This window comes from Fusarium mangiferae (assembly GCF_900044065.1).
Source record: "Fusarium mangiferae strain MRC7560 genome assembly, contig: FMAN_scaffold006, whole genome shotgun sequence".
Classification (NCBI taxonomy): domain Eukaryota; kingdom Fungi; phylum Ascomycota; class Sordariomycetes; order Hypocreales; family Nectriaceae; genus Fusarium; species Fusarium mangiferae.
The window spans coordinates 1,989,739-2,015,194 of NW_024573926.1; the positions used below are offsets into that span (position 1 = coordinate 1,989,739).

The 25,456-nt window shown below is 47.7% G+C and overlaps 10 protein-coding genes across 10 annotated transcripts; 8 read left to right on the top strand and 2 right to left on the bottom strand.

Moving 5' to 3' along the window:
- Positions 1-1,450: 1,450 nt before the first annotated feature.
- Positions 1,451-2,031, top strand: FMAN_03390 (uncharacterized protein; the record flags this gene model as incomplete). Its single annotated transcript, XM_041832203.1, has 2 exons — positions 1,451-1,921; positions 1,972-2,031. The coding sequence occupies 2 exons, from the start codon at positions 1,451-1,453 to the stop codon at positions 2,029-2,031; spliced, it is 531 nt and encodes a 176-aa protein (XP_041682690.1).
- An 863-nt stretch (positions 2,032-2,894) lies between these two features.
- Positions 2,895-3,781, bottom strand: FMAN_03391 (putative metalloprotease MEP1; the record flags this gene model as incomplete). The annotated part of the gene is made up of 2 exons (XM_041832204.1): positions 2,895-2,970; positions 3,024-3,781. 2 exons carry the CDS (start codon positions 3,779-3,781, stop codon positions 2,895-2,897), a joined length of 834 nt encoding a protein of 277 aa, XP_041682691.1.
- Positions 3,782-4,712: 931 nt separating this feature from the next.
- Positions 4,713-5,219, bottom strand: FMAN_03392 (uncharacterized protein; the record flags this gene model as incomplete). The annotated part of the gene is made up of 1 exon (XM_041832205.1): positions 4,713-5,219. The coding sequence occupies one exon, from the start codon at positions 5,217-5,219 to the stop codon at positions 4,713-4,715; it is 507 nt and encodes a 168-aa protein (XP_041682692.1).
- Positions 5,220-6,252: 1,033 nt separating this feature from the next.
- Positions 6,253-7,071, top strand: FMAN_03393 (uncharacterized protein; the record flags this gene model as incomplete). The annotated part of the gene is made up of 1 exon (XM_041832206.1): positions 6,253-7,071. The coding sequence occupies one exon, from the start codon at positions 6,253-6,255 to the stop codon at positions 7,069-7,071; it is 819 nt and encodes a 272-aa protein (XP_041682693.1).
- A 796-nt stretch (positions 7,072-7,867) lies between these two features.
- FMAN_03394 (uncharacterized protein) lies at positions 7,868-8,443 on the top strand (the record flags this gene model as incomplete). Its single annotated transcript, XM_041832207.1, has 1 exon — positions 7,868-8,443. One exon carries the CDS (start codon positions 7,868-7,870, stop codon positions 8,441-8,443), a length of 576 nt encoding a protein of 191 aa, XP_041682694.1.
- Positions 8,444-9,919: 1,476 nt separating this feature from the next.
- On the top strand, positions 9,920-10,357 carry FMAN_03395 (uncharacterized protein; the record flags this gene model as incomplete). The annotated part of the gene is made up of 1 exon (XM_041832209.1): positions 9,920-10,357. One exon carries the CDS (start codon positions 9,920-9,922, stop codon positions 10,355-10,357), a length of 438 nt encoding a protein of 145 aa, XP_041682695.1.
- Positions 10,358-15,961: 5,604 nt separating this feature from the next.
- FMAN_03396 (uncharacterized protein) lies at positions 15,962-17,488 on the top strand (the record flags this gene model as incomplete). The annotated part of the gene is made up of 4 exons (XM_041832210.1): positions 15,962-16,018; positions 16,069-16,509; positions 16,563-16,688; positions 16,739-17,488. 4 exons carry the CDS (start codon positions 15,962-15,964, stop codon positions 17,486-17,488), a joined length of 1,374 nt encoding a protein of 457 aa, XP_041682696.1.
- A 1,429-nt stretch (positions 17,489-18,917) lies between these two features.
- On the top strand, positions 18,918-21,456 carry FMAN_03397 (uncharacterized protein; the record flags this gene model as incomplete). Its single annotated transcript, XM_041832211.1, has 2 exons — positions 18,918-20,725; positions 20,781-21,456. The coding sequence occupies 2 exons, from the start codon at positions 18,918-18,920 to the stop codon at positions 21,454-21,456; spliced, it is 2,484 nt and encodes an 827-aa protein (XP_041682697.1).
- Positions 21,457-22,273: 817 nt separating this feature from the next.
- FMAN_03398 (uncharacterized protein) lies at positions 22,274-22,837 on the top strand (the record flags this gene model as incomplete). The annotated part of the gene is made up of 3 exons (XM_041832212.1): positions 22,274-22,376; positions 22,428-22,633; positions 22,682-22,837. The coding sequence occupies 3 exons, from the start codon at positions 22,274-22,276 to the stop codon at positions 22,835-22,837; spliced, it is 465 nt and encodes a 154-aa protein (XP_041682698.1).
- Positions 22,838-23,387: 550 nt separating this feature from the next.
- On the top strand, positions 23,388-25,278 carry FMAN_03399 (uncharacterized protein; the record flags this gene model as incomplete). Its single annotated transcript, XM_041832213.1, has 2 exons — positions 23,388-23,795; positions 23,845-25,278. 2 exons carry the CDS (start codon positions 23,388-23,390, stop codon positions 25,276-25,278), a joined length of 1,842 nt encoding a protein of 613 aa, XP_041682699.1.
- Between the last annotated feature and the right edge of the window lie 178 nt (positions 25,279-25,456).

The following is a 25,456-nucleotide window of genomic DNA, read 5'->3' on the forward strand; positions in this document are numbered from 1 at the left end:
TTGGTGAATCTCATGCAATATGACTGCAGATATGGGTTTGCGGGGCATCAAAAGCCCTGCTACCAGCCTCAAAAAAAAAAAACCATGATATTTCATCAACTCTACAGTCCAATGGAAACTCTCAATTGACATGATAATACTATGTTTTCTTTCTGGGTATCAGCTTGATCTCCGGCTTCTCCTAATAAAGTACCGGGCTACCAAATGATCTCTTAGGCCTCAGCAAGACTGACGTGGTTCGTTTAGGGTAGTTAGGGTTATTTTTGGGTAATTTCTACAGATCTCAATCACTGTGGCTATTTTACCGAAAACCTGGTGTAGGGTGGCGCAAGCATTGCAGACTCCAAGGCCTGTACATTGGCTGAACACAGGCTCATGCAAAGAGGTATCTTGCCCGATTACAGGCCGATAAGGTTATCCAGAATTGACTCATATGCATGCACATCGCAAGCCTATATCGAATTGGGATAATGGCATGGATAATGTCACCAAATTTCATGCAAGCCACTGGAGACAGTCGTTGACATGCTTACGAAATCCTCCCTGTCATCATATAGCATGCTCCATATCGGATACACAGCAGGGCTAAGCTCAAAGTGGCTGGGTCTTGGAATCCCATTAACCCGCAATGTCTTAGCCCGGCTCTTTTCTTTGTCCAAAACATTGACAACTCATATTGAGACACGGCTCAGTAAGACACGGCTCACTGAGACACGGCACAGTGGCAGAAGAAAGCTTCCAGTCACGTGAAATGCGGACGAGTGGGCGTAAATAATGCGGGTTTAGCAAAGATATCGAATTTCCCATCAATGAGCGAAATTTCCCATATTCCCCCGCTAACTCGTATTCTACCACCAGTGAGAATAGTGGAGCATGTGGCTTGTTGGCGTTAAGTGGGCGGCATGTGCAAGGAGAATACAATGGTAGTCAACCACTCGATACATGTTGTTTGAGCCACGAATGATATTGCAACCCATACCTGTTCTTCCTATTGCCAATACCACACGGAATGCTTAGAGAGTATTGACCGAAAGTTTCACCGACGTCCTAGTCTAGTCGCCAACAGTCCAAAGTGCCAGCGCGCAGAGATGGTAGACTTTATGCATAATCGCACATGGTTGGTTAACCACTGTAGAATCTGTGGCCTGCGAGAGGAGGTGTACCAAGTTCTCTAGTATCTGTATTGATAGCCAAAGCTGTCAACTAGTGGTCCTTCACTCAGGAACAAGCTTTAGCGGCGTTGTTAACAACAGAGAATACTCCCTCGGGACAGACTTAGGTGTCAGTAAAGCTCCTAGTGATACAACTGCATGAAAATCTCAATCTCTGACACAACGCAGGGCGAAGAAAGACATTCCACAATAACATAGTAATGCAAAGGGATGGAGACGTGTAGCGGTGAGTGAAGGGCAGCGCAAAGCTTTGATGGGATTTTGAATTACTGTCTCAAATGATTGAGAAATCTGTTGAGATTGAGGATGAATTTGGGTATATAAGACTCTCTTCGTTCTCGCAAATATCTACTCATCTCATCATCACAATCACAATCATTCACTTCCACTCCAACACTTCAAACACTTTCAACACTTTCAACTCAACAACCTTCAAGATGTATGCCTACACTGTCATCGCTTTCCTCGCCGCCTCCGCCGCTGCTGCCGGCGTTGGTCCTTCCATCAACACCTGGACTGTTCAGCAGGCTTCCAACTCCTGCGCCAACGGCCAGAGCGTTTACTGCTGCAACAAGGTCACCAACAAGCCTGCTGGCAACTCTGTTGGCGACGGCGCCGGCATCGCCAACGGCCTCAGCCTCTTCAGCCAGTGCTCCAAGCTCGATGTCAACGTCATCGCCATTGCCAACAACCTCCTCAACAAGGAGTGCCAGGCCAACGCTGCCTGCTGCCAGGACAGCCCCGGCACCGTAAGTAACTCGTTCAAAACAATATCTTGACAGATGCTAACAATTTACAGGCTGCCGGTGGTCTCGTCAACGCCGCTCTCCCTTGCGTTGCTATCAGCAACCTTGTCTAAGGTTGACCTTCGCGGAGACCCTTCGGGTATTCAATGGGACGTCTGGGGGCAGGAGAAGGCCTGGTATCGTGGCCTTCGAGGACATGCTTGAGAAGTCTTGACAATGCGGTCTGACCGTATGATACTTGTTGGAATTAGAGATCCTGTACGATTTTATCTTCAGGTGTTGCTTCGCTTCACCAGTGTGCGCCTTTTAATATGAGATTTATCTTCTTACTATACACAACTTTCCACTACATCGTGACTCCTACAGACTGCACAAGAATCAACTTGTTCTTGACCAAATCTGGCTGCAACTGATACAGTCTCCTCATGAATTCGTGTACTACACACTTGATTCTGTGAGATGCTGAGGACTTGAAGTCTCTTGCATCATAAAGATCGTAGTTAGCCATGCATAGTCATTACTGTCATCGACACAGTCCTTGTTCAACACCAAATGTCCGAATCGTTTTGCATTCATGACATATTTCTGCTTCTATGCCTTGCTCTGCTGTTTACTTGTTCCGCCACTTTGCAAACGACTTCAGACACCATCGGTATTACCCTGATCTGTCATTTGCAGGTGGCATTGAATGCTACAAGATATAATGCAACTTGGCTGACCAATGGACACATCCAGAAGAACAACTATTTATATGCAACCAGCGACCGGCCGCAGTGCCAGCGGTCTAAATCGGGTACGTCGTCACATGGGAACTTCACTCCAAGTTCAAGTGAACACCAAGTATCACATTGCAGAGGCTTGAGAAGAATGACGGGAAAGCGAGAAGCTACATTGATTATATTGCGTTTAAATAGGTCTAACAACTAACACAAGCCCACCATAAATCATACCATTTTCAACTAGAATGACCTGCTTCTTACAGCTGACGATAAGTAGCCCAAGAGTTGTGCATCCGAAGTCTTTGGCCGGGGGTAAACTCTTCATAGCAGATACTGTGACAGAGAATTAGCTATGAAGCGATCAAGTGGGTTACTAAATTACTTACTCATACGAGTAATCCATGTAATTATGAACTGGATCGTAACCGGGTATGTCGGGACAAGTATCCTTTCGTGAAGGACAACCACTTGTCGGTTCTCCCTGCGCCGGGGTATCAGCAACAGAATCCCCTGGGGCATCGCATCCATTCTCAAACGTGTGAAAAAGACTGAACCAATGCCCGACCTCATGGATCGCGGTGCCGCCCAAGTTATACGGTGCAGCATCACCACCGGGAACACTCTGTGCCTCAATTACACAACCGTCGCGGATAAATACATCAGACCCAGTGGTGGTGTTGGAGGGAAAGGTACAGTAACCAAGAGCCGCTGTCTTACCCAGCCTGGCAGTGTCGACAAAGTAAAGGTTGAGGGTGCTGTAGTCGCCCTGACGCAGCTCTCGCTTCATCCCGATCTCATCATCGCCGCCAGCCCATGTTGAATTGGTAGTGCAGGTTGTGTTTTTCAGATTGAATGAAATATTGTGAGGTGCGAATGCTGCGTTCAGAACCTTGAACTGGGCAGCTACCTGCCGTTGCGAAATTGCTTCCGATGCGTTTGAGGTCACAACGTGAATGTAGGTATCGACACAGATATGTTTTGAAGTTTCAATCCTTGTGACCTTCTCAATGTCTTCTAGCACCTTGACACTAGCCCTTTGCTCAGAAGTAGGATTGTTGATGGCGCAGCGTGAAAATTGATTAGAGTGCTGGGCAAGTGCTACAGCATTGCTGAAAAGAAGCAGAAGCAAAGCTCCGAGAAACATTTTTGGCTGAGATGGCGGTTGTAGAGAGTTCACGAGAGGCTGTAGGGAAGTGATCGCCAGAAGTCAGCGTACGTATTCATCTACTTATATCTCATTGTCGTTGTTGCATTACGAATCTCCGATCAGTAGGAATGCATTTCCTGATATCCTTCTTAATATCTGTTGTTTTCCCAGCCCAATAACCCCCCAGCCGCAGCACGATATCGAAAACGGGATGAATGCATTGTCTGTAGTGGTGAATAGCATTGCATTGTTTGAACTGCTCAATGTCTCACCGGGCTTACCCTTGCCGGGATACGGCACAGCAGATGGGTATTGGATCGAAAAGCAGAATGCGATTTAACATATTCGATAGTGGCTTCAAGGGAGAACTGCATATGAAGAAATGGCTCGAAGGATGGAGTGTTAGACATGATCGGCAGGGCGCCGGTAAGACTTTCTCGGCGCGTAGGCTCCGTAGCGTCACCATCATGTCTCATTATCTAAGGGAACAAGTCTTCATACTGCATTTGAAGGGCTGGGGGGAATTCCATGTCCTCACATCGTTAAATGGCACAGGGCGATTGCACTCGTAGAAGGGGGGTCGAGGCAGACCATAAGCTAACGTCGCAAAAGATACCAACGTAGTTCACATATGTTCTTTATGTTGAGCGTCACAATGCGATCGACACACGTGGTTTGTAAGGATAGTCAGTGCAATGTTGAATTACACAATCTAAGCGATCTATATAAACCAAAACAAACTTCTAAACCTCTCCCTACACCATCAACCACCTCATCTAGATACCGTGACTTCAAAGGCAAAAGGCTGGACCGATTGGACTTGCTGGTATTTCTTGACTTGCTTGTCCTCCTGGAGTGGTCAGATACGATGAACAGACTAGTTGTTGGAAAACTCACTTCGAATACCTGTTCAAAGGGCTGAAACAGCTCAGACACCGCCAGGAACAGCGGGAGCAGCCGGGACACCAGCGGGTGCTGCGGTGGTTGCGACGGCAGTAGGGACAGCAGCAAGGCTGGAAACCTCGGTAGGAACGCCATTAACGGTAGTAGGGACATCGACAACATCAGTGGCGCAACCAATGGCTTCAGTGGGGGTGGCAGTAGTGGAGATGAGAGCGCTAAGAGACGAGATGATAGCTGCAAGGTCTCCAGGAGACTGGCGCTTGGCAAAGGGAAGAGTGCCATCGTCAAAGGCAGCAGTCGTGGTAGTGACAATAGGGACCTCAGTGGGAGTACCAGAGACAGAAGTCGAGAAAGTAAGGATATCTGTCATGGGAGCCGTAGGCAGCTGGCCGAGAAGAGAGCTAAGAGCGTCGAAAAAGGCATCAAGATCAGCTCCGTCGAACTGACGTTTCTCAAGAGCAGCATTGTTTGAGCCTCCCTGAGGAGCCGCGAAGGCAACGGAGAGAAGTGCAAGAGCAATGACAGACTTCATTTTGAATGAGGTATTGAAAGAAGTGAGAATGGAATAAAGAGTATGAGTGTTGATAGAGTGGTTTTTGTTAATGTGTGAATGGTTTTGAGTGTTGTAGTGCTGAGATAGATGGAAGTTCTACGAGATATTATATATTGAATTCTTAGGACTACTTTCACCTAAGTCTTCACTTCCAAGGAACCACTACACTACGTAGTTTCCTTGGTATTTTGGTAGCCGTAGCCACGAAAAAGAATGTCTGATTGCTATAGAATATAATCATCGAATTTAATCGAGATCGAGAGTACTCAGATCGGATCTGGTTTTTGCATCATCTCGTATGGGCCATAATATACCAACTTAACCACAATTTGACTTGGCAATTGCATAAGCACAACTCTTGTACTGGTTGTGGAGCGCGGGACCAACATTAGCATATCTCAGGTGGCATGGTTGCATCACAACTAGCCTCTCTCAGGAACGTCTCATTTTGAACGCAAGAGAAGTAAGATACAGTAGGACCGATTAGAGAGACAATCTGTACAGACGCACTGAGATCTCAGAATCATAGCACGATAATCTAGGCATGAACGGTGTTATTGAGGCTGGTAATTCATGACATCGGCGATCTGATCATGAAGTACATTCTGGAAGACATGGATAGAACGCAAATGATCCAGTAGTGATAAAAAGAAATTACTTGAATATAGTGGCGCATGAAGAATTCATGACTTGTAATATACCTTCATGACAACGTTTTGCGTCTACCGTGGTTTATTTGTTTTGAACTTCTAGTTGCTAGATTCTGTTTGCACATATATTTTCAGAATTTAGATGTAAATAAGACTCCCTCGCAGTCACATGAATACGGCTCGGAGAATAAGGGGCTGTCTAGACAAAGAACGGCTGATTGATAGGGATGTTTTACAAGTTGCACACACACGTGACTGTTACCCTGGCATGTTTACCAGCAATGTAAAGATGATATTATTGGCAATATTATCATGGGGGAAAGTTGAAATATATGTAGATTGGAACGCTGTGCCTGATAACAATGTCAATAAACAATGGCCCCTTTTATTCTTCGTCATTCTCCTTTCACTCACCCAATGCTGCTTCATCCCTCAACATCAGATTCATATCAATAAAAGCTCTATTGTGCCCATCATGGTCCATTTCCAGTTTTCAGCTAATTCATACTACATCCCGATCTTTGATTACCTTAGAAAGGACCATGCGGTTTATTATCATCACGGCTATCATCGCCGGCTGTGCTGCAGCAGGTTCACTTTCAAAACAACAAAAACCCATCAGAAGGACTTCGACTTTCCAGATAGTGTACAACGGGACAGAAAAGCTAAAGGCCGCCAACAATACCCTGTACATAGGGTCGCCCAAACAAGACGCTTGCTGTAATCAGTTCAATGCCGAGGATGCGGCCACCTTCTACCTAAAAGACGAAGAGCTCTTCCTCTATTCACCTGGAAATCCCAAGCAACAGGTGTTTGTGAACAGTACAAAGGCCGCTACAGGATGTGAGAAGACTTTCATGGGATGTTGCACTTTGCTTACAATACTTCCTCTAGGTCAAAATTCCGTTGGTTACTCCATTGGTTCAAGGAAAAAGCTGGAGAAAGCACAGAGAGAAGGCTGGCGAATAGATGATGATGACAATATTACCTTTAACGGCCTCAGCCTGATGGCGTGCAGCAGCTCTGGTGTTGGACGGGACATTATTGTACGGAAAAGTGATTGCCGGCTTAAGGGTTGCAGGGCGTGTCGGAGAGTCACAGCAAAAGCTACATACACAAGTAAACCCACGAGCTGCTTATATAGTGGAGGGGGACAGGTTGTTTCGCACTTTTGCTTGTAGCGGTAGAGCTAGCCGGGGTGCTTCTGAGATATACGCTGTATGATAACGGATCTTACTCGTGAACGTGACCGCGACCTGAGATACTTAGATCTCATATATGTGATAAGCTCTAGACTTGAAGATATAGGATTCATGAATAATAATAACTGCTTCAGTGAGCAATTCTTCTTAGATAAAACTCAGACCAGCAAATGTAGCAACAACTCCAGTAATGTCAACCAGCGTTGCGACTACAAGATAGCGACTAATGGCTCTAGCAAGGCGTGTAACGTGTATTACTCAAGCAGACTCCTTTTTCCTTCTTGACCAAAAAGGGAACTGAAATAAATGGGTCGATTGTCAGAGGTTGACTGCCGGAGTTGTGGGAGCCGAAACAAAATTCAGGGAGAGGGCGCGGAGATTTAAATGTGATTAAAGCACGGCCCCATGATGCATCGCAAACAGAAACCACTATTGACTTGTGCCGCGATTACCCCTTATTTGTCTCGGATATTATCGTAAGTGCATCCGCATAGTGGCTCCAAAGGGGGGCTATCAGTTTGTGCCGCGTTTAGCGCTTTTTTACTTAGGAAACGGGTGCAAGTCAACCGACCAAAATCATCCCTTGACATGGCCTTATACGGCAAATGAGATTATCTTGTGAGAACAGCAGAGCGAAAATCATTATAAAGACCTCTATGCAGGTGCTCTGGAATGAAGAACAATCCAGCACTCATTCTATCTACACTCCTTTAGCCACATTCATTTAGGCCTTCCAGTCAATCTTCCCACCACAAGACTCCTGATATCTCACAACATGAAGTTCTCTACACCGGCCCTTCTTCTTGCTTCCATTCCAATTGCCATCGCTACTCCTGGTAATTACGGATATGGATATGCATGTGATTGCGAAAAGGTTGCTACCGTGACCGCCACCTCTACATGCACGGTCACAACGTCGATTCACGACTTCCCAGCCACCAAGACCGTCAAGGTCACTGTCCCCGTGTACAAAGCACCGGTCACTGAGACTCTGAAGGTCACTATGCCCGTGTACAAGGCCCCAATTACAAAGACTGTCACCAAGGTTGTTACCTCAGTCGCCGACCCGCCAGCCGCCAAGACCGTCAGGGTCACGGTGCCCGTGTACAAAGCGCCGGTTACTAAGACCGTCACGATCACTGAGCCCGCTTACAAGGACCCGGTCACCAACATTGTCACCAAAGTCGTCACCACTTACGGCTGGAAACCTACTGTGACCAAGTACCATAACGAGCCGGCATACACCATGTACAAGACCAAGACTGTTACCAAGCCCTGCACCGATAATGAAAAGCCTCAGTACAACATTGGAGTCTATGACAACTCTGGAAGCGGGGACTACTATGTTTGATACGAGAGGTTGCGAGCGCTTTTTCTTTGTAATTTTGTTGTAATGTTTAATTTCTTGAAATGGGGATGCGCATATTGGGTGGTTTAGGTTCAGTTATGTCAAAAGTATATTCAGATTGACACGTTATGGCTTGTTAGGGTGCAGGGACTTGTTTAATCATAGTTTTACTCATTGTTGCTAATCATAATTCTCACTCAACGGCAAATGCCTGTTATATGTAACCCATTTTCCGTAAGTAAATCAATCAGACGGGAATACCATTGATCAAACCCTTCGTTATTGCATTGTGAAATAGTCATGTGACAAACTCGCGGTCACAAGCGGAAAAGTCTATCTACAAGGGGCTTTACACGTGGCCAGCAGTGATACACATCATACAAACAAGAGAGAAGCTACTTAGCCCTATCAACATCTACAAACAGTCATTATAGGAGATGGCCATTTGTGAAGAGAGGATGTAGTGACTTGCAGATGCCATGATCTAGGTTTGCTGAGAACTGAGAAACTGCTGGGCTGAGTGAGTGAAGACAGAAAGCTACTATCATACTGAGTTTAGGAAGTTAAACTCTCTTGGAATATATTCTGTTCAAGTTTCAAGTAGCATAACTATGACTCAACCAAGACTGGGTCCATCGTTTAAGGTTTATGTTTGGAGATAGAGTTAGAAAGCCTATAGCCTAAAATCTGAAGGCTACAGGCGTTCTGTCTTATAAGGTTGATAGATAGATACGCTTTAAACTTTACACCTAATCGACTGATTAACTCTTTTACAAATCGACGAGTCACTGGTCTTGTTGGGTTTGATATTCACGCCATGCGTATCCGGAGGGTTTCCACGATTATACAAACAGTTCTCATGGCTATGAAAGAGTTTGCAGAACTCGCCACCTCGTCAGCTTGACATTTAATAAATAAAGACACTATCTGCAGCCAGCTCCCAACCCAGTTCTTGTCCGTAACTAATCCAAACAAAACAGCAGCAAAAAGAGCACCATTGTCATTCAAACGAGTCACAATAGCCACAAACGAGAAAAGGCATCGACACTACGACAAACACAAGAGAAAAGAATTCCAACACGCATTTCGAGCTTATTGTCAGTGATTCAGCTTTGGTGCTGTTACAGATTGTCCCGTAGCTGGCAGTGATTCACTGCCCATCAGCTGATAAAAAGGCTTGATACGCCGCCTCTCCGACCTTCGACTCTTCTTTCCAATCTGAGTTCTGAATCTCTACGCCCTTAATCTAACTTCTGGGTTCTGTGTGGTGATCATAAGTTCTCAGCCTACCGACCTCTCATCGCGAAGCGCCTTGGCCAGTCCACCAAGATCTGCAACACTGGACAAGGCCAACAAGAAGAAGTACAAACTACAGCCGCAACACGCACTTCAACCGTCTTTTGAATGCACCCGAGAGACTGCAGATTTCCAACAAAGCACGTTTCCTTCAGCGCCACACCCGCGTTGCCAGCTTTCACCATGCCGACCTTCGATGCTGAAGCATTCGCTTTCCTCTTCTCCATCAAGGAGCCCGTGCTCAAAGATGGGGCAACGCGTACAAGACTTCTCGACATGATGAACAATCTTACGGCTCCCCATCCTGCCGAGATCATGCAATGGCTTCAAATGGCAGAGTTTCGCGCCTTTGCCTTTGACAACCTGCTAGTTGATTGTGTCGAGACCTGGGCTGGCTACAGAACCCATGTCCAACCTTTGTGGATTTTTCTCCTCCTGGGAAAGTTCATCGCGACGATGCTTGGTCAAGACAAGTTTGAATGCACAATCGGCGGAACACGCTATCAGTGCCCTAGACCTGAAGAGAAGATGGACCTGGAGCATCGGTATGACGAATGGGCATATGAGTCGGAGGAGATGTCGATTGACATGCCTTATGAGTATAGAGATTCGTTAATCTAGGCGATGCTGCACTGTTGCTCTATTTGTAGTTGATAGACCTGACAGCTGATGCTTGCATCCCGCGCCTGACTTGGGCGATATCGCTCCTAGTTTCACACCAGTCTCTTAAGTTTCTAGGATAGCTGGACTATAAAACTTGCGAAAAACAATGATAACATCCTCGCATTTGGTATGGCCTTTCTCAAACACCATGACAAGACTTTGATCATGCTCACGGTTAAAGATTGTCTTACCGCCACCTCCAGTCAGACATCTCCTTTCCCAGTAGCCGGTACATATTTTTCAACTCGATGAAACTCTCATTGTGAGGAGGCTTCTCGACGTTATCTTCCCAAAATGGTGAAATGCAGCGACGAGGCAGATTAGTAGTCCATCTGCCCGCAGTCCAGATCTAGACCCCAATCCTTCGGCAGCCGAGGGCCAACACAGCCCATAGCGACACGTACTCTTAGATTCAACAGGTCATGAGCCTCATCATTCGATCACTGACACAAGTTCGTCCCTGAGCCAAAGTCAGCCTCTTTCGGCAAGTCCAGCGCCATCCCTGCACCGCCTCCAACCAACCAGGTTGCCCGCCTTCGATGGCATCAGCTTAGTTCAACGCCACAGCCGCCAGGGCACTTCCGATCGATGCAACACTAATTCCCATTTCGTACTGTATGCAGCGCTATAGCACAGCCACAGACCTACTGATCTACCGTTCACAGTACACAATTGGCTGTTTGGCCTTCAGCTCCCAGGCACTGACATCGCATAGAAAAGCCGTTTTAGCTGATGATCTGCTTACATGAGATCCTCCCGACCCAGCGCCCCGGTTCTAAGGACGTCTAGGCAAGAATGTGTAAGAGATATCGACGCAGGGGTACCGCGCGATTCTTCCCGCTAAGGAAAATATTCTCGAAGATCGTTCTTTTGATGGGAAGAGGTATCAGCCTTATAAGATCTCGGCCGTCCAATCGCCATTCACATATCGATTGTAATAGGAAGAGCGGTCCATTTGCACTGAAAAGGGTTGAGTCTGTCGGAGGCAGCAATATTTCAATGTAGGATAATGGAAGAGTTTGCTTTGGTTGATTGGGGGTCAAGGGGAAGGAGACTCTTCATATGCCAAACCGCCGTTTAACATGGAACGATTTGATATATAAACTTATTTCTTCAGTCTCGCAAGTATTGCAGTAACCTAAATAGACCCAGCTTCGTGGCATCAATCTTCTTTCACGGGAACCTAAAGCGGAAAGCCCAGACTCGACACGCCTCTCACTTTAGGCCGATTTCGTAACCTTCATTATGATATTTCCTGCATTTGTTGCAAACCTGGAGGACATATACGGCAGTAGCTCTTCAAGCTCTGGAGAACCCTACCAGATCTCAGACCAAGTCGTTGACATAGGGTTCCCTCAAATCATGCAACTGACCTGGACACCATCACCCTCCACAATGGCTCTCTTCATCTCTGAACCCGGTTCTCATACTCTCTATGCAGTCTGTATGCCTCGCGGTTGGCAAGGCCCGACATATCTCTTCCCAGGGTCCAGCGTTGCTGGACATCCGATATCGTCTGGAATCAGATCCAGCGATAGATTCACCTTTCAACTCCCCGGAATACCTAGTTACAACACACCCTCCAGCCAAGTCACCATGACTTACCATCGTTCGCGGTCAAATCCTCGATACAGTTTCTCGATGAGTGTTGAACACGGTGCAAGTCGCAGAACAGAGTCGTTCGAGTGGCGTATCTCATCAGAAGCTGAGAGAAGCGCTTACAGCATGGTATGGCAGCTCGTATCGCTAGGGCGCACAAGCAAGTCGAGCTCAACCCGCTCCCGTAGTTCTGAAATTGTTGCAATGATACACGAAGACAATACTGCATCAGGATCAGTGTCTGTGCAAAGGTCGGGAGGCTTCCAATTTCTGGGCAGGGCAGCCACGGGTTCAATGGGATATCACTGGACTGTCACAGCTTTGATGAGTAGTGTAGCAATTCTTCAGGATACCAGCCGGGAGTAGCACCAATACGCTAGTGAAGTTGTGGCATGGTTATTACCGGCTGGTATTTCAGGCTGGGCATCGCAGAAAACGGGCAGACTTAGCAGGCTAAATCAACCCCCTCTCTACTCTTCATGTTGGATAGTATATCATGACAAGTTTATAAAAGATTAATCTAGTTTTATGTCAATCCATTGAAGCATTCTCATGCCTTGGGGTCGGGTCTTATGTGTTTTCTTCCCTTCTTCGGATTGCCAAAAAGGATGTACATTAGACCATCCTCCACGAGTACTCCAGCTCATACACACGCGCAGTGCAATAGTTTCCGTATTTCTAGCTACAGATATTCATGATATTTGTGCAACCTCTTCTTTCCCTTGCGAACATTAAGGATGTTATTGCACAATACTCCAGTCGCATGGCTGACACGGCACCTGAAAAGGCAAGAGACATATTGGAATATTTATCGTGGATGAAGGTGCTTCTGAGCTAGGTGTGTTATTTTCAGTTGCTACTTATGGCTAAGAGCTTAAATCAGCACAGAGAGCTTAGCATTCTGGCATGCCTTGGTGTTGCAAAGCATTGCTGATATGATAGCCACTGGGTCATCGGGGTATAGTATCTCAACTGGGATCCAGTTATGTTAGCTGTATTTGAGCCTTGGGATGGAAAACTCACAGTGACCACAAAGTACTTGATCACATCATTCACTCACAGTTATGTCAACCTTCACAGACACAGGACTGCACAGTCCATCATCGGCCATTCTTAATAGCCAATTACATGTGAATGGCTGAGAGATTAGATTCTTCCAGCAATCATTATCGTCTTATAAGGTTCAGTCGACGTCACTGCGTGATTCCGAGTCACAGGCCAGGCGTTATTAAAACCCTTTCAGGTTCTCGTCTTGAGATAAAATGCGCCAGTGTCCAGCATGCTTCTGCAAATACACAATGTCATTCGTTTCTGTACGTCTCGCCCAACTTGAACACAATGCCCAAAAGAAGTTCTTTGCATCACCACTAAATATTAGTCATTTTGACCTCGATATATGCAACAATTGGGCTTATCGACAGTGGTGCAAATGTGGAAAGCAGTCATAAACAGTAGTACCCAAGCTTCATGAGTGTGCGGCTTTGGCAGAATCAAGGATTAGCAGAAGAAGACACTAAGATGACTACAGAATGGTTGGAGATCCAAATCACCAACAACTTATGCCCTGGGCGTTTTGTCTACTTCTGTGTGAGCAACTGGAAAGCAGGTGACGAAACGCTGATTCCTCTTCAACTTGATCTTGAGTGCTGTAAATTCTCAGCCAAAATAAGGCTGGAAGTCATGCATGAGAATTACGCTAAATGCTTCACCAGCCAGTGACGTGACTAATGACTGGTATGGCTATAAAATGGCTGTGTAGAAACGTGGACCCCCCTACCGCAACATTTACCCCCTTTAACAACCACTAGAACTCCTACACTTTAAATTTAATATGTGCGTAGAGAAGATCTTTCAGTACTGGTGTAAGTGTGGGGAGAAGGCTGGGCGAGAATATGTCGATTACCCGTGCACCTTGGCGAATTGTAAGGGCTGGACCAATGAAGAACGACATATTGGAAACTCGAATAGAGAATGCAAGGAATGCGAAAGAAAGAGGCGGAAGAAGGAGGCGGAGGAAGTTCAGAAGAGGCAGAAGAGAAGAGGCCAGTAAAGACTGTTAGGTAGACTATAGCTTGAATCACTGAACTCCCGTGCCACTTCTATTCGTAGGGTTACAAACAGACAAGATCCCACTCATGGAATGAAGGCTGGAAAGGTACGCCCAAATTCATACCACAAGAGTTAACACTTTGTGCTAGAATCACTTTAAATGGCTTATTCTTGACATAAATATATGGCCAGAATATCTATAAAACGGCTCGGCTCGGACATCTACCCTTCTACCGTAACATTATCTCTTGTGCTAACTACTTCAAAGCTCTACTTATTCTGAACTCAACATGTGCGTACACAAAACTTTCTACTACTGGTGTAAGTGCGGGCAGGAGGTAGAAAGAGACTATCGTGATTGCCGGTGTGATCTAGCTGGTACATCAAAATGCAAGGGCTGGAAAAACGAAACGGTGAACTTCTGGTATTGTTCTAAAGAGTGTAAGGAATGTAAACGGAAGAGGCTAGAGAAAGAGAAAGAGAAAGAGAAAGGGGGAGCTAAGAAGAGGTAGCAGAAGGCCGCCAATAGTCCTTTTTCTGAATGCTGAGGAGATACTACTCATCGATTCATATATCAATAGTCACTTCTGAGATCACCCTGTGACAGTCAATTCTCCGTAATAGAATCATGTTGATGACCTTGTTATGAGCGTGAACCTGTGACCAACACATCTATAAAGCGGCTCGGCTCCAACGCCAACTCCGCCACCAAGAAGCAACAGGTTTCCCATACAAACGTACAGATACCCTGAAATCCGTAACTGAAACCTCTGACATTTCCCTCCTGTCACAATGTGCACAAAAAGACGTGTGGTCCATCTTTGCAAATGCGGTCTTCAAGCTTCGTTTGAGCCCGTTGTGGAAAAGCCTTGTGCTCTACGAGATGTGCTTAAATGCAGGCCGACAATTGAACAAATAGAGAAACCCAGCTCTGGGGAGTGCGCAACATGTAAGCAAAAGCGGGAGAAGGAGAAGAAGAAATAAGGAAGCTTCCTGAGAGCCTCTGGCCTATTTCTTATTCATATATAGAGGAACGACAGCTACATACTTGAGAAAGAACAAAGTCAATGTAGCGAGCATACAAACACCCTCACACTATCTCATACTCCGATATGTCATAAGGTGCACATCGTCCATCATTAGAAATGCGATCTCGTAGCTTCATACGAATGAATCGCTGAAATACGTTTAGCCATGACTACCAAACACCTTGTAAAGCTTCTGAGACAAGCTTACGCATCTCGCCTCTGATTTTCCCCGTCTTAATCGGTCTTACGGTACCACAGCCCCCTGCCTAGGAGGATTACGAAAAAGTGCTGGCACATGTAATTTCGGAGAAAAACATAGATACTAGGTGCTTACTGGCCGTGGCGGGTGAGATCCGTGGCTAAATATAAACCACGTATGCGTTTATTTGTCCCAGAAAGGTTGTAAACACAACGATAATTATGATTTGTTTTTCTTACTGGCTGTGCAGATAAATTGTCAATCGTAATGCTAACGTCAGCCCAGCCCTACTGCTAAGTAATCCCGCCGTATCGAGGATTGGCCTGATCTTCAAATCAACAAGGCAGCGGCTTTAGATAGTTGATAAACCACGCATGGCAAGTTAAAGCATTAATAAGCCCCGTCTGTCCTCACAAAATACCCTTTGCCGCTGTTAAGTGTTTATTTCAGCGCCCTGACACACTGATCCTCGATCCCTATTTTGACGGGCGGTCAGCCGATGATCCCTGCCATACAAAGCTGCATGGCCTCCCAAGGCGCAGCCGAACTTAACGTCACCCAGCACCGCTCATCACCGAAGGTCGGCCACTGTGGATACCTCTGATTAGGTTGAAACGAGATGTCATGATTTATTAGCAGCTGAACCGTCCTTATCGCACGGATTTCCTTCTACATGTTAGCGCCATTATGCCAGGAACACCATCGAGCCGCGGATGCGACGGTTGTCGTAGACAGAAGAAGAAAGTAAGCATGACAATATGTCTCATAGTAAACTCCAGTGTTGACAGCAACAGTGCGACCAAGCTAAACCAACTTGCGGAAGATGTAAACGAGTGGGCGTACCATGTGTTGGAAATGGCGTCAAACGATGGAAATTTCACTCATTCCAGAACGACGACCAGAGCCTTGTTAAACGACGCCCCAGTAATGAACAGACCCTCCTCTCGTCTTCGCTAGTTCACATTCTCCAGACTGAAGATGCCAGGTTTGATATCCGAGCCTTCGGCGGCAAACTTATCCCGGAAATCGTAGCACAAATTGGTTGTAGTCCAGCACTCGACTCTTGTGTAAACGCAATGGTTTCTCTGTATAAATCACATCGGTGCCAGGAATCAAGAGTTGACGCTTTGACGAGATATGGAGAGGCTTTAACGGCAACCAGAAGTGCTATACTTGATCCCAAGGAGAAGATCATTATGAAGATGCAGGTCGTTTCAATCATGTTTGTTTGCCATGTAAGTAAATCTCTACCTTACCATATCCTCTCGCTAGAATTGACAATGTTCAGTACTGGGTAGATCGTAAATCAATCGAACAACATCGAGAGGTTATATCAGTGTTATTTCGCGAAGCTGTTATGAAAAAGCAGCTCGATGAAATGGGTGACTACATGGTGGGACTTAGCCAACTCGCCGTATGCCAACCCCCTCCCCTGAATATTTCTCATAGCTGACGACCATTTAGGTTATGGCAAGCTTCTTGAACCCTCAATTTGAGCTTGGTCCCTGGTTCTGGGAAGCATGTCATACGATTGGCACTCCACGACCAGTCAAATACCACCAAGGAAGCTTCCTGAGCTTAGAATCTGGAACCATGGGAGAACTATCGATCTTGATGCGCTCGCCAAAAAAGAACCTCCGCCAACTAAGATCCATTTACGACGTCATGCAGTTCGAGATGCCCAAGGTCCGACAACTCCTTGCACTAGCAACAATATCAACAGCGGCACCCAACGCACCGGCCATGTCGATACGAGTCTGTAGTTCATACAGAGTAGCATATGGAATTCTACTCGCCATGACTGCAGTGATTGGACATACTTTGCGAATATGGGATACAGAACTGACGCTTGTGGGGAACTCACACGACTGTGTTGATGAGTGTATTGCTTTAGTAGAGCAATGTGAAAGTGCTCGACCGTACGGCGCTAGCTTTGTGCCGGACTTTCTTACCATGGTATGGGCAGCAAGTACAGATGGTTATAGGAATGATGAGATGGCTGAGTACTTGGTTGATTATGAGAAAGACTCCATCGGAGCGGACTTTATGGGCCAGGCTATGTCAATAAGAGAAAGACTGTTTGCGATGGAGGCAAGGGAGACAGCGGAGGAAACGGAAGTCATTCTGGGCCCGGCGCTTGAAGCTCTGGTGAAGGGGCCGGTGGTCAGCGTACAGGAGATTCAGCCAGCCGTCAGTGAGTGTACTATACTATAAGTATTAAGAGATAGTAAAATCAACAATCAGAAGGATAGAAGATGGATCCCGTGCTGAAACAATAAAGATGCCGTCAACAGTTATGGGCCGTGTCAGAGACCAGAAAAAGATGTCTTGGAAAGCCCAAAGGCGGCTTCATACAAGCCTTCTCGACCGTGGGCACTGCCGAAGCAACACCCAGCAATGCCACGTTGTCAATAAGCCATAGCTTGTAGCTCCTGGCTTTCATTACCGCTTCTGGATAGCTACTTTGGAGCTCTCTCATGCCTAGCTAGCGTAAGGCAGGCTCTAGCTACGTTATTACGGGGTTCGGTATTCACCCTCATGCTGCACTATTGTTACATTCCCGAAGAATGTGCGAAACTTTGTGGTTCCGGGCGTTTCTTACCATCAGGCAGTCCGTGTATCATTAAGAGTGCCATTTAGGTTTGTGAGTCATTGTGAAATCCGGGGAAACTGGACACGATTGATAGCTCAAGGATGAAAGGAAGCTCAACAGCTGCTTGGTCACCGACTGCATAGCTACACAGCAAGCTCCCACCTTCTGACACACTAGCCCTTGAACAAGGAACCCAGGCATTGCCCTTTCACATGTTGGCTCAAATGGATGAAATGCTGCTTAGTTTACAGACTCTCAATTGCCAAAAAAGTGTCCATTTTGCTGCTGATCGCCTTGGTAGACCAGTTTGCTAGAGATTGGTCGAAACAGACTGGACCACTTCATGCAGGAAGGAAATGACGAATAAGCTGTGTTGGACTGAGAGTCTTCCTGATGTTGGTGATATCAGCCCATCTACGTGGTTGTTGCTGGCAAGGAACATGTGAATGATCCGTCCGACCGTTGAAATGCCATGTCTCCGAGCTCATGCATCTGCAGCTCTTTTCGGAATAGACAAACGCGGGGTTCCAGTAAATCGTGGAGGATCTCGCTGTCACATATGATGGTGGTCGAGTTTAAGTTCAATACCGAGGTCCCGAGCTAAACCCGCCGAATTGACTCTCAACTCAGGGTATCATTTCTCTCTCCAAATCTTGAGATGCATAGATCAAGTTCAGATACTCCAGCTTTGCATTTCCGAGGATGACATCCTCCTTCACACCCATGCAATAGCTGACCACTCACAAGCACGATATTAACCGCATCCGAGGACTTGATCGGGTGGATCCGGGCTGGACCTGGGGGAGATTGTGGCTAGCGGCTTCAGGGCCCTGCTTCTAGTGGTCCGGCGCTAACACGCTGTGGGCCGTTGACCTTGAAATATCGCCCGATGCTCCCCGCGGGAACACCCTCGACTCACCGAACACCCGGCCACCGATGCCGCTCACCTGAGCCGAGAACGAACCTAACATTTCGCTCAGTCTCTCTCTTTTTTACATGATAATTCCTTTTTTTGCGCCATCATTCCACTTTCCCTGAAATCCGCCAAAGATGACAATGACGGGTCCAAACAAGATCGTCAAGCGTCAAGCGGGCAAGGACTCCAAGGGTTCTTCGCGCCCTTCGTCTGGCGGCGCTCTCTGCAAGACCTGCACGCCGTGTCGCCAGAAGAAAGTCCGCTGCGACGGCACGCGCCCGCAGTGCGTCGAGTGCAGCACCAACAGCCTCCCCTGCGTATACCCTCACGATGCCCGCCGAGAACCTCGACCGTCGCGCGCGCGCGTGCAGAGCCTCGAGGCGACAGTCGCCGCTATGCTCGATCACATGAAGGCCGCCGGCATCCTTACGTCCGAGATGCAGTCTGCGTGGACGGCGGAGCTAATGGATACGGACCATCCGTCCCGCGCTTCGCAGGACTATACTACGCATGGGTTGAGCCGTCTTGCTTCCACTGCTGCTATTGCGAGTCCACTTCCAACACCGACTGCTTCCACTGCTGCGCAGGAAATGGGCGCTAGTTTTCTTTCTTCGCCGCCGAGGAGCAGCGTTGGTCCGACGGATGAGACGAAACCTCGACTCGATAGCTTCAATACGATCCTCTCGCGAACGACCCAGACACAACTCGATTCTACAGAGCTCGCGCCTGTGAAACTGGTCCCTCGTCCTATAAGCAACGACGGTAATGGTGACGGCACCGGTCTATCACCAAGCGAAGCTCGAGTAGCTGGTGTGTTCCATGAGAACGGCTATGTGTCTGCGGTTCACGGTCTAGCCAGTATCATGAACCCAACATCGCGCGCACAGCACCGAGAAAACATCAATAAAATGACACGAAAAGGCGACGATGCTATATCAGCTTCCAAAGCTCGGCTGATAAGCAACGCTGCGCTACAACGGCAGCGAGAGGCGCGCATGTTCCGTAACCCACGAGACTTGATGGACTTGGATGGTGTAGACCCAGAACTTGCTAAGCATCTTCTCGACTTACACTTTAACCGACAACATTATGCATACCTTATTTCTTATCGGCCTGCGATTATGGACAGTCTTGCTAGTGGCGGTGGTCCTTTCGCGAATAAGCTTCTACTCAACGCCATTTTCTACTCGACTTCCCTATACAGCGACCGCCCGTCCCTCCGTGCCGATCCCGATGATCCTCAAAGTGTTGGAAGACGCTTCTACGATCGATTCAGAGAACTCTTGATAGACGAACTCGACAAACCCAGTATTCCTTCGGCCCTTGCTCTGCTGCTTACAAGTGTCTCTCTTGTATCCCAAGGCAAACCCAGTGCAGGTTGGAGTCTGTCAGGAACAGCACATCGCATGATAATTGATCTGGGATGTCATCTTATGCTGGGCCCTGATTACGAGAGCACAGGCGGTGTCAACGAGCAACGTGTACTACGGACGGATCTAGAGCAAGAGATGCGCAAGCGTCTTTACTGGGCTGCCTTCACTACCGATGCTACTCAAGCGTTGTATCTTGGGCGTCCCTGCATGTTTGCATCTGCACAAGCTAGGGTTCCGCTTCAGCTCCTCGATACCTTTGAAGAGCTTGAAGAATGGGAACCTTACATCGACCCCAAGTCTCCGGCTTCAGCTCCCCCGCCATATGGACGACAACCCGCCCACGCTGTGTCTACCTTTAGCAGTCTTGTGAGGATATTGCAAATCTCTACAAGAATCAATGACCTTTATGGCATTCAGTGTGTCAAATACACAACGGAGTATCTTCTCAATAAGAAGGAGTCCATCGAGAGGGAGCTTGAGAAATGGCAGACCAGCCTTCCCAGCCACTTATGCTTCGACCCCGACGATACTCTCACCATCACACCTCCACCCCATCAAATCACCCCACAGTGAGTCTTCCCCGCCGAGTATGTGAAGATCAGAATACTGACCAGGATATTTCAGTACGACATTCCACGCTCTCACCATTCTGCTACATCGCGCATTCCTCGAGGAAGGTCACCTTCGCCGCCACACCGACGAGACCGCCAAGCGCCGCGGTGAAGAAGCATGCATTCAAAGCGCTCTCATGATCCAGAAGCTCGTCCGTCGATACCGCGAATCTTTCACACTCCGTCGCGCACCATTCCTCCTCTCATACGCAGTCTACTCCGCCGTCATCGTCATCCTCCGTCAAGAGCGCCATGAACGAGGTCAATTCACAGAGCCCATCTCCTTCTTCTGGACATGTCTCAGCGAACTCCAAGTCGGATGCAACTTTGGTCTCAAGAAGCCCCTCAGCGTTCTTCAAGACATGGTTCGTGAGTTCCAGACCAGCATCAAGGAGAGTGGTACCACTGGTACAGAACAGCCCCAGCCTGCTGGTCTCGATGAGAGTTTCTTCTTCCCTCTCGCCATGGCACCCGCTTCATCTACTATTGCGCCTAATAACACCAACACTTCTACGCCAACGGGCGCTTATGTGTCTGCTACTGCGTCGGATTATATCCCCCATATGGATCACTTCGATCCGGCGTTTGGTCACTCGCCAGGTTTGCTGGATTTCTTGAATGATCAGGAGAAGGATATCTCGCAGGATGCGCTGTATGGACTGTTTGCGCCGTCGCAGCCTTTCCCGTGACTGTCTGAGGAGCTCGGCGAGACCTTTTTCGCAGGGCCTGCGAGAGCGGCGTAGATGTTCTGTTTCTGCCTCAGATCGCTGGCTCGAAGGGGCACTTGGAACCTCATGCAGCCGAGGCATACAGGAATGTTGAGTGCCGATTAGCATCCACTGGGTAGCGGCTGGACGACATTGGCAGCAGGAAAGGGATTGTCACATTGCATGGACAGCGCCGATGGTTGCCACCTTGTGCATCTTGTGAGGTCTCTTTGGAAACAATTTTATCCTTTACATATGCGCTTTTGCGCATCTGATTGGCATGCTAAGATATTGGTGGACGAATACGAATTGATGAGCAAACATGATTAGATCTTTATCTCATAGCGTACGAACTATTTGAGCGTTCAAAAGGCGGTTTGCTAGGTATATCCAATACACTTTTACGAGAGAAACAACTGTCGCGACGGTGTCCCAAATGCTATCCACCAAGAAGAGTTGTTGGTTCATATAATGAGGCGCTGGTTCATGGGTACATTTCGAGGATGCGCGCAATACAATGACATTCTTTGCACAAGGCTATGCAGTAGAATCCATTCCATCCCTTCTGATGATGCTCTAATTTTCCAGTTGTATCATCACTGCCCGCCATTGTAGCACATCTCACCCGCACAAGGTGCGCTTTCACGATGAGTCATCAGCTAGCTGGGTGACTGCGCCTGGCTGGGCGTTCTTCTAATCAGCACAAAACTGACGCCATAACCTTACATTTTCTCCGATAAACAATATCGCGAACTCATTACCGACGTCTCTTTTGTTTTATACACAGACTCATACCATAATGTCTACAGAAACTCCTCACCCCCGCGTCGGCGTCGCCGCCCTCATCTACAACCGCGAAGGCAAATTCCTCACTGGAAAGCGGATAGGGAGCCACGGAGCCGGTAAGTATTCTTGCAACAACATGAATTTGGGCACAAGCTGAAAGTATACAGGCACCCTTCAGTTACCAGGTGGCCATCTCGAGTACGGCGAGAGCTTTCTCGCGTGCGCAGAGCGAGAAACCCTTGAGGAGACAGGTCTCAAAGTCAAGGCTCTGCAGCATATTGCCACTACGAACGATGTATTTGAAACAGAGAAGAAGCACTACATCACAATTTTTGTGTCCTGCCAGTTGGTTAATGAGAGTGACCAACCCCAGGTTGGTTTGTCTTGCGAATTGTACAGGGTAATAAGCTGACATGACTAGATCCTTGAACCGCAGAAGTGCGAGGGCTGGTACTGGAAGTCATGGGATGATCTCAAGAAGATTCATGCTACGGGAGGGAATGGGGAGAAGTTGTTTTTGCCTTTGATCAATCTGTTGGGGACAACGGATTTGGAAGATTTGAAGCTCAAGGTGTAATGCTCATGATCTCCACCAAGTGATCGAAAAAACTTCTGCTGTTATATCAAGGTACCAAAAATACCTAGTCCAAGACTCGCTAAGTCTATACTAAATTATATTCACTTCGCCTGACTCTTTTGGTCGCTCAGGATAGAGGTCTCAAGTTTTCATGCTGTCCTTACGTCCTTTTCTTGGCATAATGTCTCAAATTGTTTCGCAAATCCGGGGTGCATTAGATTGGAACTACTCCATAGAAACGAATTGCTATCACGTTGAGAGTGACAAATCACCACGTATAAATGTTCATAAACGAATGACAAGCCATTTTACTGCGAGAAGAGCTCTCGCCAGGCAAAGCACATTTGCCCTCAAGTCCAGGTTAAGTCGGTTGTGATGTCACTAAAGCGGGTATGCAACTATCGCGACTCTCAATTCCAGCTAAGCTCCAAAGCTCCCACCTTGGAACTGATGACGTTTCACGCACATCCTCACCTTTATCCTCAAAGCTTCCACAAATGTCATAAGCGCCAATAGTCCAAGCTGCTGAACGCAGCATGCCACTACCAGAATGTCGACCCTCTCCGAACCCCGTCGTCCCCGTCTTCTCCCGCAGAACCGCAAGCTTCGTCACCTTCGCGGCATCTGGCTTCGCAATTTATCCTTCGCGCCCACGAGTCTCAGAACAGCAGACGACGCTGATCTAGCTACGAGCAAGCTACAAGTGGTCAAAGAATCGAGTCAATTGCATCCGTCGCGGTCGTCCGAGAGCTTGAGGAAGGGCAATGTTAGGCCGGATGTGCTCAGGCCAGTGCAGAAGCGTAGGACGAGTTTGAGCTTGGCGCATGCCAATCTCGTGGCGCGGCAGAAGAATTTGGAGACGCTATATGAGGAGGCCGTGGGGGATGTGTTTTACTCGCTGCATGTGGACGCGGATGCTGAGCCTGTCTATATCAGCGAGGTGCGAGAGCGAGCTACGGTACGAAAGCTGTCCATTGCGACACATAGCGGGATCTGACTGTTTACAGAGCTTCAACTTCAGATTCTTCAGTCTCGAAAATTGTGCGTCGGCCATTTCACGATGTAATTCCATGATCCTACGAATCTGGGCGCGCCGACCGAAAGCCGAATCATGGACCTTTCTCCTCGAAGAAACAATCGACCTATGCCGTCTCAACTTCATTGGCACCCTAATGGACCGAAACTTCCCGCCCAACGCATTGCTATTCCACCTCGAAGACGGCGTATACTCGTTCGACTTCCCCAACAAGATATCCGAGCCGAAGCAAGCGCCGCATGTAGCCACATCGTCATACAATGCGCTCATGAAGCTAGCCAACCTCGAGAGTTCGATCGAAGACGCGATAGAGACACAACAGAGATTAATGGAAGAGATAAACCGTATACTAGACGAAAGCCCACCTGATAATTCGCAAATGGCGAGGGAAGTTGTCGTGATGGCCGATAAATATGTTACAGCGCAAAGACGGTCGAATAAACAGGCGCAAAAGAAGCGCGATGATTTGCAGGAGTCTATACGGAGTCGGCGCGAAGCAATTGTCAAGGGTAGAAAGCTTCAGAATGAAGCGGAGAAGGACATGGAGAGCAGTCGAGAGAAGTTGACCGCTTCGGAGGAGCTTCTTGAGCAGACGCAGCAGCAGATTCGGGGGCAACGAAGACGTATTTGCGCCGACCTTTCGGACATATTTCAGATCACCCCGATTCCCAATGCGCCGCCGCTTTCGTTCCAGATATGCAACATACCACTGCCGAACTCGATATACGATGCGGCTACTGCGAGAAACATCTCCGAAGACCTCTTATCCGCTGGTCTAGGGATTGTCGCTCTGCTCACGAAGCACCTGCAGTTCTATCTAGCGCATCCATTACCATACCCGCTAGATTGGTTTGGCTCCAGATCGTATGCGCGCGATGATATCTCCCAATTATCCGACCGGACAGTCTCGCGTCGAGAATTCCCACTCTATCTCCCAAGAGGTGGCTCAACAGCAGGTCAATGGCGCTTCGAATACGCATGGTTTCTACTCAACAAAGATATCGAGGCTCTCTGCTCATCGCAGGGTCTCCGCGTCGTCGACATCCGGCACACCCTCCCGAACCTCAAATACTTGCTCTATGTCTGCAGCGCTGGCAGTGACCAGGTACCAGAGCGCAAAAAGGGCGGTGTTCGCGGTTTGTGGGCCGGAAGGATAAAAGGACGCATGTCCACCATGTCGGCACAGTTCGACGGCGATTCAAGTAGTGTTACAGAGAGCCGGAGGGGCAGCGCGGACAGTGAGGTCAATCAGAATGGTGATGTGTTACGGGATGCGATTATTGAGAGTAATGGGCATAATAAAGGGGAGGGGCGTGAGAGTTTGGATGATGGGGTTTCGTTACCTTTTGGGGAGGGGGACGCCAAGTTTACGCTGAGGACGAAGGGGCTGAGAGAGAGGAGATGAGCGACAATTGGATGGGTTCGGCGGTTGTTTGTATTTTGTTTAGCGAGGTGCTGTTGGTGTGCTTTGGAGTTTATAGATAGGTAAGCTGGATTCTGTATATGACACTCATCAGACTTCATTAGTATCTTTCGCATCAGATGGTTCAATTACACGTCGTTCCTTCATCGTTAGCCCTCAT